The 15,413-nt window shown below is 37.9% G+C and overlaps 1 protein-coding gene across 1 annotated transcript in view; it reads left to right on the forward strand.

The window, feature by feature from the left end:
- Nucleotides 1-15,413, forward strand: part of LOC123364411 (macrophage mannose receptor 1-like) — a 58,083-nt gene that overhangs the window by 2,376 nt on the left and 40,294 nt on the right. Inside the window, exons 3-8 of the mRNA XM_045006534.1 lie at nt 6,590-6,763; nt 8,365-8,529; nt 9,102-9,215; nt 11,359-11,505; nt 12,464-12,646; nt 14,287-14,444. Coding sequence (XP_044862469.1) covers nt 6,590-6,763; nt 8,365-8,529; nt 9,102-9,215; nt 11,359-11,505; nt 12,464-12,646; nt 14,287-14,444 — 941 coding nt within the window. The remainder of the gene's footprint in view (nt 1-6,589; nt 6,764-8,364; nt 8,530-9,101; nt 9,216-11,358; nt 11,506-12,463; nt 12,647-14,286; nt 14,445-15,413) is intronic.

Raw genomic sequence — 15,413 nt, forward strand, 5'->3', positions numbered from 1 at the left:
CACTAGCTTATGTTCACTGCTCTCATCAAGTTTGGTGGCCTCAAAGGAATTTTTTTCCCAGATTTCTCTCACTGAGTATGAATCCGGATGGAGAGAATACACTGAAAGATTTATATTTTAAACCAGTTCATCTATGGAACAGAAATGCGTCTTAAAAAAGATTTTAAAATATGAAATTAGTGAAAAAAGCAAGTTCCTTCATTTACCTCACAAGTGCATCTGGGAGTTTGGTTTTCAGCTGCTGTAGTTAGTGATAGTTGTTACTATATACATTCACCAGGAGCATAATTCAGATGATTTCCTCTCTAAATTCAGAAAAGCACTTGAGCAAATGTTTAAATACATCCCTATTCCAGAAAGATCTTGAGGAGGTGTTTATCTCCCATTAATTCAGTGGGACTTAAGCACTTGCTTAAAAAGTCAGGTATGTGCTTAAGTGCTTTGTTGGCTAGGGATGCTTTTGTGAATCAGCCTCCTTACAGCTCCCTCACTTCCTAGTTTTCTTTTGATAACAATGGGCAGCAAGTGTTGAGAGACCTTGCCTCATGTTGCTATAAAGTTATTTTTTTGGGGTCCAATCTTGCAGTCTCCTCTCAGTCACAACACCTACTCGCTATAAGGGGGAGTTTTCTTTCTCTCTGTTAGTTTTAGTATTGCACTCTTCACCATAGTATCTGAACAGAGTTGGGAGCATAGAAATTACCACACTGGATCACACCCAAAGTCCATATACTGTCCAGTACTGTGTCTCTGACAACAAATGCTTAAGAGGAAGGCATAAGAAACCTGCAACAGGCAGGTGCATGGTGATCTGCCCCATACACTAGGTCTTATCCTGATCTCTAATAGTTAGAGACTGGCTAAAGCCATGAAGCATGACATGTAATATCTCTTCCAAAATGCTTGTATTTAATTATAATTTCTGGATATTCTTGCAACCTATGTAAACATCCAATTCCTTTTTGAATCTTGCAAAGTCCTTGGTCTCGGTGGCTTCCTGCGGCAGTAAGTTCTACAGTCTTTCTACCCATTATGTAAAGAAGTATTTCCTTTTCAGTGCTGAATTTCCCACCTTTTAATTTAATTGAATGTCTCCTTGTTCTCGTGTATGAGACAGGGTGAACAGGTGTTCCTGATTTACTTTCTTTATATCAGTCTTTATTTTATGTACTTTTTCTTATTCATCTCCTTTCTATAGTAAACAACCCCAGTCATTTCAATCTCTCTTCATAAGATAATTTTTCCAGGCGCTTGATCATTCTTATTACCCTTCTCTGGACTCTGTCTAATTTTGCAATATCCTTTTTGATAGGGGATGACTAATACTGCAAACAGTATTGCAGATGAGGCTGCACCATTGGTTTATATAAAGTTATTATATTCTTCATAGAATCATATAATAATAGAATATCAGGGTTGGAAGGGACCTCGGGAGGTCATCTAGTCCAACCCCCTGCTCAAAGCAGCACCAATCCCCAATTCATGTTATTCTCCATCTCATTCCCTATGTAGCCTATCATCTTGTTTGCTTTTTTGACTGCAGCTGCACAGTGAGCCAAGGTTGTCACTGAGCTGTCTCCAGAAATGCACAGTTTCCCGTTTTGATACAGTTAATTTAGAATCCTGTGAGGTGTACAAGTCACATTTTTGCCTCCAATATGGATAACTATGTGCATTTATGTACATTGCATTTCATTTGCCTTCAGGGTGCTGTCACAGGGTAACTGACTCTCTGAGAGGGTCAGGCACCTAGCCTACCTGAGAATGAGCCAATCCAGATCTACCTGTAAGTAAATTGCCTAGATGGCTGGGCTGCAGTTAAATAGCTAAGGAATACTGGGCCTAATAAAGGGTTAAGAGGGACCAGTCAGGAAGGTCAGCAGAACAGAAAAAGCTTTCCTGAGGTAAGGAGCTTCTCGGGGAGCTGGTTAGAGAGCCCACCAGAAAAGATGGACTTAGGAAAGGTGCTCCTGTAGGGAGCAGGTTCTGAGATGGAAGAGCTGTGAATGCCAAGTGCCTTGGGAGGCCCAGTTTCAGCAAAAGGACCTTACCAGACAGTGGCAGGAGATCCAGATCACTGGGAAACTCTGTGTCGCTCCAGAGAAGAGTTGCAGTGGTTTGACCTCTGCAGAGGCCCTGTGTCCCAAGAAGGAACTATTCCTCAGGTGATGTCAGGAGGCCTTACTCCAGAAGAGGATCACAAATCAAGATCTTGGATGGAGGAGAAGGATGGATTTGAATGATGCAGACAGACTAAGGTTAACTCTCACTCCCCAGCGAGGACTCTAGGGATGAAGACTTCCCTGCATGTCCTTTTGGCCTTTGACTAAATAAATGACACCCCCGCCCTCCCCGGAAGGGACACTGTTCACTCTATAAAGCCTCATTGAACTTACTGATAGCCCATAAGAGGAAACTGAGTCAGGCGCACCCCCCCACCCACCCAGAGCTCCACACTGGCCAGCCAGGGAGTATGCAGGGTGACACCAGTTTTGACACAAGTTAGCTCCAGAGATGAGGGCATGCTACCGCAGCTGCTCAGTCACTTAGCTTCCTTAGGAGTTTCTAAAGTTTCTCACAGTCCTCTCTGGTCCTGACTAACCTAAATAACTTTGTGTCCTCTGCAAAATTTGCTACATTGCTACACTGTTTACAAATCATTAGCAAATATAGTAGGCAGTACAGGACCTAGTATGCATCCTGGAGACACTGGCCTGTTAACATTTTGCCAGGATAAAAACTGTCTATTTAATCTTACTTTTTGCTTTCTACCTCCTATCCAGTTTTTGGTCCATGACTATTGTTATATCCTTGGGGGCAGCCGGTTTAAGAAGAAATCACTTGAGGCCAGACAGCAGACAGCTAACAAAACCACCATTTTATTTACAGACTCAGAGAACTCACTCAGCCGGCTGAAGCTGGCTGAGCTAACCCATAATAATCTAACTCAGTTGCCATAGCAACAAAAACCATGACAACCAAATACACAACAACTATATTTTGCCCAATAACCCATGATTAATTGGCTTCTGTAGTAGCCTCTTGTCAAAGGCTGTTTGGAAATCTATATAAGGTATGTCAACTAGTTCTCTTTTATCTACTAGTTTATTGACATGGTCAAAGAATTCTAAGAGATTAATTAACATGATTTTTCTTTGCAGAAACCATGCTGGTTAGACGTTATCAGATCATGATCTTCCAGGTGTTTCATTGTTCTGTTTTTAATTATAATTTTAACCAATTGGCCAAGTACACATGTAAGACTTACAGGTCTGTAATTGAGAAAGTTTAACATTCATAATAAACTTTTTTGTTATGGAAAAATGCTTTTCAGTGCTTGAATTATAATTGTTTGGGATACACCAATCTTTTCTACCTCAGTATAAGGTTATTTTTCAGTTTAGTTTTACTTTTTCCATTGAGCTGTATACTTTTCCCTGTATTTGCTCAGTGTTCATGGTTACTCAATAACTGATGATTAGCTGGAAAATTGAATATCCATTACTTAGGCTTAGAGGGAATGCAAACAAACTAGTCATGTTCACTGACTTCACTTTTTTTCCTCAAGTCAGTATTTTAGCTATTTATATTTCATTCAAATGTAACTGTATTTCTCCAGATTTATATAGATATCTAGGCTGTCAAGCGATTAAAAATTAATTATAATTAATCATGCTGTTAAAAAATAATAGAATACTATTTATATAAATATTTTCATATGTTTTTCACATTTTCAAATATATTGATTTCAATTACAACACAGAATACAAAGTATGCAGTGCTCACTTTATATTTATTTTTATTATAAATATTGCACTGTAAAAATAAAATAGTATTTTTCAATTCACTTAATACAAATATTGTAGTGCAATCTCTTTAACATGAAAGTTGATCTTACAAAGGTAAAATTATGTACAAAAATAAGTGCATTCAAAAAAATGTAAAACTTTAGAGCTTACAAGTTCACTCAGTCTTACTTCTTGTTCAGCCAATCTCTCAGACAAAGAAGTTTGTTTACATTTATAGGAGATAATGCTGCCCTCTTTTTATTAACAGTGTCATCTGAAAGTTGAGAACAGGCATTCGCATGGCACTGTTGTAGCTGGTGTAGCAAGATATTTATGTGCCAGATGTGCTAAAGATTCATATGTCCATTCATGCTTCAACCACCATTCCAGAGGACATGCACCCATTCTGATGATGGATTCTGTTTGATAACAGTCCAAAATAAAGTGCAGACCAATGCATGTTCATTTTCATCATCTGAATCAGATGCCACCAGCAGAAGGTTGATTTTTATTTATTTATTTATTCTTTTGGTGGTTCAGGTTCTGCAGTTTCCACATCAGAGTGTTGCTTTTTTAACACTTCTAAAGCATGCTCTATACCCCGTCCCTCTCAGATTTTGGAAGGCACTTCAGATTCTTAAACCTTGGATCGAGTGCTGTAGCTACCTTTAGAAATCTCACATTGGTGTCTTCTTTGCATTTTGTCTCATCTGCAGTGAAAATCTTCTTAAAACAACCAACATGCTGGGTCATCATCAGAGACTGCTATAACATGAAATATATGGCAGAATGTGGGTAAAACACAGAGCAAGAGAGGTACAATTCTCCTCCAAGGAGCTCAGTCACAAATTTAATTAACACATTTTTTTTTAATGAGTATCATCAGCATTGAAGCCTGTCCTCTGGAATGGTGGCCTGGAAGGGGAAGAAGGGTCACATGCCCCCCAGACACCTGGGGGGCACATTCAGCAGGGAACCTCAGTGGTGAAAGGAGCAGAATGTGGGGTTGCCACTGCCAGGACGGCCCCACACCAGCAGTTCCGCCGGTGTGGCTGTACTGCCACCAGCCCTTCCACGTAGCTGCGTCTCCTGTCTGTGGTCTCTACAGCCCCACCAGAGGACAGGAATCAGGCTGGGGCTGAGGATGGTTCTGGTACAGCCATGCTGGAGGAGATGCCAGCGTGCGGCCCCATGTTCTGCTTCTTTTGAGGCTGCAGTTCCTGGCGCAGCAGGAGGACATAGGTAATGTGGGATGGGAAGGAGACAGGGAGAGCCTGGGGCTCCCAGGCTGGAGGCAGAGAGGAGTCATTTGGGGGCTATGGGGAGGTCATGTACCCCCGCTCCCCCTTTAGCTGGTGCCATCCTCTGGGTCCCTCCCATGAGTTGCACAGTTGTAAATAAGAAGCAGGCAGCATTATCTCCCGTAAATGTAAATAAACTTGTTTCTCTTAGCGATTGGCTGAACAAGAAGTAGGTCTGAGTGGACTTGTAGGCTCTAAAGTTTTACATTGTTTTATTTTTCTGAGTACAGTTATGTATCAAAAAATCTTAAGTTGTAAATTGTGCTTTCACGATAGAGATTGCACTATGGTACTTGTATGAGGTGAATTGAAAAATACTATTTCTTTTGTTTATCATTTTTACAGTACAATTATTTGTAATAAAAATAATATAAAGTGAGCACTGTACACTTTGTATTCTGTGTTGTAATTGAAATCAATATATTTGAAAATGTAGAAAAACATCAAAAATATTTAATAAATTTCAATTGGTGTTCTATTATTTAACAGTGCGATTAAAACTGTGATTAATCTTTTTGAGTTAATCGTGTGAGATAACTGCAATTAATGGACAGCCCTAAGATTATATATATAGTGATACAGCAGGGCCAAGGAGCAGTGGGAGAGTGCTAGGGGCAATATATAAGCCCTTGGCTAATTAAGGCATGGTTCCCTGTGGATTAGGGAAGGTCACTACAGGTTAATTGGAACACCTGTAGCCAATTAAGGCCCTTTCAGGAACCTAATAAAAAAAACCCTGCTTCAGGCAGACAGGGTGAAGCGAGGAAGGAGAGAGAACTGGAGTTTGGAGGTGTGTTGCTGAGAATTGAAAGACCAGAGAAAGTGAGAGACTGTCCCAGCAGAGCAGGGAGACTCCCACCCCCAGTGTCAAGGATCCAGGGGGAAGAGGAGAAGAAACCTATAGGGGTTGAGAGGGGCTGGGGTTCAGAATGAGGAGCAAACCCTGACCCCTTTCCTGCTTCCCTCCTCTATTACCTTCCTGGGCCACTAGCGGGGCTCTTGGTGTCCCAAGACAAGGGGCAAGTGGTGGTGTCCTAGGCTCCCCTGCCCGCATCCAAGAAAAGTGTGGGACCCACTATACCAACATTGGCTATTTACATATATATACATACATACACACACATGAGAGAAAGAGAGTAATTGTATAAAGATAGACAAGTAATTTCTTTGTATACCTCATAAAAATGTAAACACATGCTCTAGAGTTTTACTGACTTTCTGACTTTAAACACAATTTGTAATAGAAATGTGATTTGTAAATGTTAAGTTAGAAAAGTTTTCATGTCAAGGCTAATACTGTTTTATAAAATGATTAGGCTAATTGAGTCTCAGAACTTGCTGAACTGAATTTTTCAATAGAAGGAAGAAAGAAAATTTGAGAAAGATGACCTGGAATGTGATGCTGTTTGGAAGGCATTTTCCAGCATGTTCTATATACAGTAGACCCTGCCTACATTAATATATTATCACTTGTGTGTCTTTATTATTTTGTCTCCTTAGATATCTTTACATTGCTAGGAAATGCAAATGGGGCACCCTGCGTATTCCCTTTCAAGTTTAATAGCAAATGGTACAGTGAGTGTACAGATGCTGGCCGGACAGACGGTTGGCTCTGGTGTGGTACAACTGCAGACTTTGATGCAGACCAATTATATGGATTTTGCCCATTAAAAGGTAAGTTCTGCATTAATATATTGTTTGCTTATAGCACAGTATTTAACAAACCAATGCTAGCAAAATGTCACTGTCTTGTTAATGTCGAACAGTCTAACAGATAAAACTGCAGTATATGACTCATTCCCACATCCTGTTCTTCTTTGCAAGGCAGTAATACAAAATGTTGCCTATGTGAATAGAAAAGGGTGCAATTTAAAAATAAAAGAGCATGCAGTTTCCCTCACTTAAAGTCTTGCTGAAAAGCAGTATAATAGAATGTAGCCCATTTACACCTTACTATGTTGTATTAATAGCATGTGCATCGCTCAGTATTACGTAATCCTGCAATGAGACCTTGTTGTAATGGATATGCACATGAGAAAAGAGTTACAGTTAATGTAGGATGCTTAGTTATGAATTTGCTTACTCGAGAGAGGTTAATATCTCATGTTGCAATAATCTAGTTTTATGTTTTCTAACTTTTTTTTTAATAAAACCTTCTACGAAAACTCTTTAGTCCCAACTTGTCTGAACCACTGCAACATTCTCCTTCCTCTACCATCTTCCCCACATTCAGTCTCTCAGAATTGCTGCTGCTAAAATTCTTCCTCTGTTATGGCTCTGCCGACATCAGTCCTTCTCCGAATCCCTTCACTGCTTACCCTTGACTTTAACATGAACAAGTTTCTTCTCCTCACTTTCTCATCTGCCACCTTACATCTCAGCTCTCACTGTCTCTCAGTTCTTCCCTAGATTCTCTTCCATTGTTGTGCCTTCTTCCATGATGCCTATTATCCTTAAACCTCACTTCCTCTCCTGTGGATTCAAAATGCTTTTCTATCATGAAAACACACTTCTTCAAGTCCCTAGAGAGGGTGCTACAAACATCCAGCATAAAGGAATCCCCTCCATCTGCATTTGAGCAAACTGTTTCCAAAGTTTGTTATTCACAGCCAACTCTATCAAGCCCTTCTTTCAACTCTTCTTTGGATTGGCTTTGTTTACCATTCAATATCTGACTTATTTCTTCATTTGTATTTTATGAACACTCAGATTTACAACAACCCAAAAAAGCAAAAGAATCCAAAAGAGGAGTAAATCTATGCCTCAGTGACATTATAATGGTCAGTTTACTACAGGAGGAAGTGTACCAGATGTTGTTTAACCCCATAAAGTGTATTAATCTAGAAACTATTTAAGGCTCAGTTCAGTTCTTGGGGCTGCTAACCTAGCTTTCGTTGCTCTCTGTGATGGCTGTGTGCATAACTCCATCAAGGGAAGAATTGAGTCCTACAGACCTTTGCATAGATTTGTACTCAGCATATTCCGTTGATAATATTCCATGCAAATATGGCACCTTCCGTCCAGTCTGAAGTAAACCCTACTAACCAAGTGTCCCCCATTCCACAAGTGGCAAAAATTGCCAGTTTCACATAATTGCTGGTGTGCTGGCATTATTATCTTGTCTCCTTGGCCTTCCTGAATTGTTCCCGGATTTCCTGTGGAACTGGCACAATGACGTTTTACAAAAATATCAGACTCCATTTGACTCCATAACCAATTTTACCTGGTTAGTCATCATTACTAGTAATCAGACTGTATTCTTCATTTCTCTGCAGGTAAAGACACCATCAGATTTTGGAAGACAGATCCTTCAACAGGTTTCCACTACCAGATAAACTCCCAATCAGCTCTAACATGGCACCAAGCAAGAAAAAGCTGCCAGCAACAGAATGCAGAATTATTAAGTATCACACAGCTGCATGAGCAAATGTATCTAAGAGGTAAAGTAACAACCACTAGAAAGCCCTGGCTTGCATTCTGGGAATACAAGGCATAGTATTATAGCTACCTCCTCTGATAGTCTTTTGGGAACGGTAGGATGGAGGGAACTTGTTTCATTTTTAGTCTTTAATGCTACTTCCAAGAGTTTATATAAAGGTGGCTAGCCTCGTATGAATGGATGTATGTGCTGATGGGTCCAATAATGTCAAGAAATGTGGTATTTTAGGCTACTTTAGGAATCGTCAGTGAACAGAAGAGCAGTTCTTAACCTCCAGTTTGGAGCAGGATAATAATGAAATTGACCATTTGTTAATGTGTTTTACGTATATCTTCAAGGCTGAGTTTACTCTGTGGAATCTTGCTTATGTTCACTTTGCAATTGCTGCCATTATTTCTCATACTGACTTAAGAAATGCAGCTTCTTGTCAAAATTTCAGCATGAAATGTTAATTAACTTCTTATTAGCCTGTCTGAAATGCACATACGTGAATAATCTACAAAATATAATTTTTAGTGACTGATCCTCTCCGAAAATGTAATAGTGCAGCATGTCATGCAATTTCTTGTTTAGGGTTAACTGAAAATATGGGTTCTGCTCTCTGGACTGGGCTTAACAGGCTGGATTTAAAGAGTGGATGGCAATGGATTGGTGGTAGTCCTTTCAGATACTTGAACTGGTCACCAGGTAGGTATAAATCTGTTGAATATTTAAAACCAGAATTCTGTTTTCATATGACCACAATGGATCTCATCAAGGGCTGCCAAGCAATTAGAAAACATTACTCATGATTAATTGCATGATTAAACAATAATACAATACCATTTATTTAAATATTTTTGGATGTTTTCTGTATTTTCAAATATATTGATTTCAATTACAACACAGAATACAAAATGTACAGTGCTCACTTTATTTTATTACAAATATTTGCACTGTAAAAAACAGAGGAAATAGTATTTTTCAATTCACCGAATATAAGTACTGTAATACAATTTCTTTATCATGAAAGTTGAACTTACAAATGTAGAATTATGTAAAAAACAAAAAACCTGCCTTCAAAAACAAAACAGTGTAAAACTTTAGAGCCTACAACTCCACTCAGTCCTACTTCTCGTTCAGCCAATTGCTCAGACAAACAAGTTTGTTTATATTTGCAGAAGATGATAATGCTGCCTGCTTCTTGTTTACAATGTCACCTCACAAAATGAGAACAGGCATTTGCATGACACTGTTTTAGCGGGCGTCACAAGATATTTACATGCCACATGCACTAAAGATTCATGTCCTTTGATGCTTCAACAACCATTCCAGAGGACGTGTCCATGCTGATGGCAGGTTCTGCTCAATAACGATCTAAAGCAGTGTACAGTGAATCATGTTCATTTTCATCATCTGAGTCAGATGCCACCAGCAGAAAGTTGATTTTCTTTTTTGGTGGTGTGGGTTTTGTAGTTTCTGCATCAGAGTGTTGCTCTTTTAAGACTTCTGAAAGCATGCTCCACACCTTGCCCCTCTCAGATTTTGGAAGGCACTTCGGATTCTTAAATCTTGGGTTGTGTGCTGTAGCCAGGGTCGGCTCCAGGCACCAGCGAAGGAAGCATGTTGCTCAAAGACTAACTTTGGCATTAGACAGCCCCCAGTGAGAGATTGGCGGGAAGGGAAACTTTGAACTGATAATGATTCATGATAGTAACCTATAAGATAATAGTCTGTGCATACAGAGATATAGATATAGATATTTATTTGTTTTTATTTAGATGGTTACATATGGTTAAATACCCTTGGTAGAAAGTTATACTATGCATGTGTATCCAAATAATTATTTTTTATTATATATACTCTTAATATATTTAATGTTATTGTAGATGGGTGGAATCCAGTTCCATTCTGATTTGAGTAAAATACCTGTTATGTTTTGTTTTTGTATTTTTTGACAGTCAGTTATATTACTTTGTCTACTATTAAATAACTTTTTATCACAGTATACTACCCACCCACACACACACACACATACGCTTCCCGGGTCTCACCCGCTGAATACATTATACCACCACTGTGGCAGACAATTGCTAAATCTTGGTCACTGGTTTTGGGACAGGGTAACCCATGCATGTATTTCAAATTATAACACAATAACTCTACTCTGAGAGGTCAGTTTACACATGCATAATTTTTACTGTGAACAAAAGCTTGTTCAAGAATCTATAGAAGACTGCAATATTCCAGTACTATAAATATTGAGTTAAATTCTGTCCTGAGATTACATGGATATAAATAAGGGCAGGATCTGGCTCATTAACTGTACTTCTAAGCAGTCATATCAGCATCTATTTCAGCTTCTCTTGTAAGATATATCAGTTATAAAACATTCAAAAATGTATGTTTGCGCCAACTATATTTTTTTATCATAAAAATAGCTTTGCCTTTCCCATAAATTCAATATTTCTTGTTTTTCTGTATTCCATTATGATGGGATTTTTAAGGTCAAAAGGATGATGGAACTGAATGAACCTCGAGTTCAGATGTTTTTCCTATTCCTTAAACTTGAATACTACATGTAGCTATTTCTAAGGGTTTCCCATCTCACAGCTTCCACTGTCTCCAGACCTTCCACAGCATCCACCTCGCAGAGGCTGGCGAAGATTAGGCGGCGAAAGAAAAAGACAAGACTGCAAATCTGAGTTTGGATTGAAACTGGGGAAAAATGAGAATTTCCTGGTTAACATTCATCCAGGAACGAGCTCCCCAGTCATATTTATAACTCAGAACTGTACTTGACATACAGGGAGAGTCTCTCTTTTTGTGTCTTTTTTTTTTTTTTTCAAAGGAAGTCCCTCTCCAGAGTCTGGAAAAATCTGTGCAGCTTTAAATCCTGGAAGAAATGCTAAATGGGAAAACTGGGAATGTGATCGGAAACTTGGCTACATTTGTAAAAGGGGAACCACCAGATTAGATTCTTTCATTGTCCCCTCAGGTAAGTCAGTCAATAAATATAAAGTTTGTTGATCTGTGCTGTAGCATTCCAGCCTGCAAAGGTGAGCAGATAAAATGCATTTTACCTTTGTATCTATATGAGATTATGAACTATTTTCAAAGAGCAGGAATTCTTTTCCTAACATACACTCTTCTGTTTTGTTGGTTTTCATTTTGCAACCACTCTGCCCTTTACCCTGTTTAAACATCGTGGGCTGGATCTTATAACTCACTGGCACAGTAGTAAGTAAAGACGAGGGAGGAGAAAAGGAACTTAAAATCCACCTTTTCCACAGCATTTCTGCCAGTTAAATGCTTCACTGAAATATTCACAATAGTGAACATAAGAAGGGGAGAAGACAGTTGAAACAAAGTGAATCATTTTTTCATAAAAGGGAAGAAAGTAAGAAGTGAAAAAGCAAAGGGAGAAAACAGTGACACATCACAGGGGTGGCGCACAAGTTATTTTAAGGGAACAGGGTTTTTCCTTGTAATTTTTCCCTATATCCATATCTGGGAAGTTCACCTAGTCCCATATATGGTCTGATATTTCTTAGTGAAAGCATCTATTTAAAAATACTCAATTCAAAGGCATTCAGCATTAGATTACAATTTCTGATGTTCAGATAACTGAGAATCAATTATGAAATAATATATAAAAAGATGTCAATACCTACACAATACTTAGCTGTAATATATGAAAATCTTACATCTGACATTGAAAATAGTACCTATATTCAAATGTGGACATTGTACAAATTGTAAAATGTCCTCTTTTTCAAGTGCTTTAAAATGTTCATATTTTTAATATCTCATTTGACTATACTGATATTTTCTATAGCAGATTCTGCATCAAGTATTAGACCTGACCTTCAGACTTTTATACAGAATGAAAGCAAATACAGCCAGTTTTATTTACTTTGTTTTTTTAATTATGCTGATACATTGTTTAATTTTAGATGATTTGGGTCCTATTAAATGCCCAGATGGATGGATGTCATATGCAGGTCACTGTTACATGATTCACAGGGAGCCCAAAATATGGAAAGAAGCCTTGACTTTTTGTAGAAAGGAGGATGGTGATCTGGCCAGTATTCGCAATGTTGAAGAGCACAACTTTATAGTGTCTCAGATTGGGTTCAGTGAGTATTTTCACAGGGCAGTAATTTGCCTGTGTTCATATTTATAATATTCCACTTGGCTGGTTTATATTGTTTAAACTAAAATGTCTGTAGCCAAAGAAAATAGATCAAAGTTCACTTGACATATGGAGGGGATAGATTTTATTTGATAAATGATGAAAAATAAAGTACAATTGTACAATATGGAACAATATATATATTTTTAAAAAAGCTCAAAATTGTAATTGAAATTTCCTTTCAAGGTGAACAAAACATTTAATCTGAACTGAAACAAAATTCTTTTGACTTTCTGATTTGCTGAAAATTTATTTTTTTTTACCTGAAATGATTTTTTCCTCAATTTTTCAGAATTATCAGTAAACTGAAAAATCTATTATTTACCTACCTATTATGAAAGTGCGGATTCTACTGTGAATAGGAATGTGAGGTATTTATTTTTACCCATTTGTCTTGTTTTTTGTCTTTGAAGAGATGTGGCACAAGGTGAGTAGGGTTACATACATTTTGATAAAAAGTTTTAAAGGTAGAGTAGGGTGAATAGCAGATTTTTTTATCATTGGCAATTCTGAAAATTCGGAAGAAAAAAATTAGTTTGGAATTGGACTGTTTTTTTAAATTTTTTTTAATTTTCAGAGAATCAACAAGTTGAAGAAAAATTATTTTGGATTGAATGAAACATTTCATTTCAGAAAAATGTTTCATTTCAATTTTAATCACTTATCTATTTTTGAATTTCTAAAATTAAAGAGAATTTTTTAAATGAAGTCTTTCAAATAAAAGTAAAACATTTTATTTTGAAAATGTCAAAAATAAATGGGTTTGTTTGTTTTTTTATTTTTTTTACCTTAAACGAGCAATTCAGTGAAATTTGACACAAATTCACAAAAACATTGGTCACTAAATCTCCATTTTTTTCACCAAAAAAAAGTGTTGGCAAAAGAATGTCACCCAGCCCTGCTTAAATGTTTGTTAAAAGTAAGAGTAACTTTTTTTTTCTTGGTAGGTGGGTACAGTGTGAGAACAGGAAGTATGATTTTTGAAGAGTTAGAGTAAAGTTTTGTTTGCATTATTTTATTCTAAATATACTGGCAATGTGTTTTGGACAAAGTCTAGAACAGAGGTTGGCAACCTTTTGGAAGTGCTGTGCCTAGTCTTCATTTATTCACTCTAATTTAAAGTTTTGTGTGCCAGTAATACATTTTAACGATTTTAGAAGATCTTTCTATAAGTCTATAATATATAACTAAACTATTGTTGTATGTAAAGTAAATAAGGTTTTTAAAATATTTAAGAAGCTTCATTTAAAATTAAATTAAAATGCAGAGCCCCCCGGACTGGTGGCCAGGACCCGGGCAGTGTGAGTGACACTGAAAATCAGCTTGCGTGCCATCTTCAGCACACGTGCCATAGGTTGCCTACCCCTGGTCTAGAACCATGCTATTGTAATAGATAAGACCCCCAGTTATTTGTCTAACTGTTGCTGTTAAGAGGCGCAACCAAGGTTTTTGATAAAGCAGCAAGAATTCACTTCTTTGTGCTACATCTTAAAATTCTTGAACACAACTTCCTCATTCCAAAATCAACATGAAACTTTATCCTATAGACAGATTGTTATCACAATAACTGTTTTTATGTTTTAGAGCCAACAGATGAGCTGTGGATTGGACTGAACGACTTTAAGGTTCAAATGTTTTTTGAATGGAGTGATGGGACTCCTGTGACATACACCAAATGGCAACGTGGAGAACCAACTAGAACAAACAACAGGCAAGAAGACTGTGTTGCTGTGAAGGGCCAGGTAACATAATCCGATCAATATTAACACAGTTAACATTGAAGGTAGCTTCCCAATATACATCTGGTTTTGAGCCCCACTTTCACCACCTAGCCAGGGCCAGACTAAAGAGTAGGTTCTACAGGCCCATGTTGAGGCCTAGAGTCACAGGATGAGATCAGAGTGATGAAGAATCCACCACACAGTACCTACGTTGTTTCAACGGTTGGTTACACCTAACCATTCAATGGTTAGTAAGATGCTAAGAATTTGCATCTTATTTCTAGTAAAAATATATTCTAGTGTCAGCTTCAGCCATTGTTATGCTTTTGCCTGCTAAATTAGAGAGCTCTCTTGCCTGCTAAATTAGAGAGAAATTGATGGTTACCTCTTAACCTTTTCTTGGATAAACTAAATACACTAAGGTTTGCTTTATTTTTGGTGAAGAGTGGTTCCTTTCATTAGTTTGTGGTGAATTATGTAATTATTAGCTGTGATTTATCATTCATAAGCATATACTATTTAGAGTGGTGACGGAAGCGGCTGCCTACTTGCTAAGTGGTACTTCATGCAAACAGCACATTTCACCAGTGCTTTGAGATCTGCAGTGGTTGCCAAGGAGCCTATAGGTGGAATTTAAGGTACTGGTATGGTTGATAAAGACCTATTTGATTTGAGCCCTGCCCACTTGAAAGATTCTCTCTCATGTTAAACGGAGATGCTTGTGACTTTTGGAGACATTCTAGCTAGTACACATTGTCTGTGATGAGTCCTTGACTGACTTCCTTCACTGCCCCTTTGGACTGACAAACCAGATTTGTTGTATTGCAAAGCGCTCTCCAAGGCTTGCTTATTTACTGGGGGGTAGGTGGCAAGTGGGGCAAGCATTTGGTAGAGACAAGTCAAGGGACTTTGTATGAATTAAAATTGAATTAGTTTAACATCTTTGCTGGTGGCTGAAATATTGTCAATATTTTGTAGTAACATTGTCAA

The sequence above is a fragment of the Mauremys mutica genome, chromosome 2, assembly GCF_020497125.1.
Source record: "Mauremys mutica isolate MM-2020 ecotype Southern chromosome 2, ASM2049712v1, whole genome shotgun sequence".
In the NCBI taxonomy this organism is placed as follows: domain Eukaryota; kingdom Metazoa; phylum Chordata; order Testudines; family Geoemydidae; genus Mauremys; species Mauremys mutica.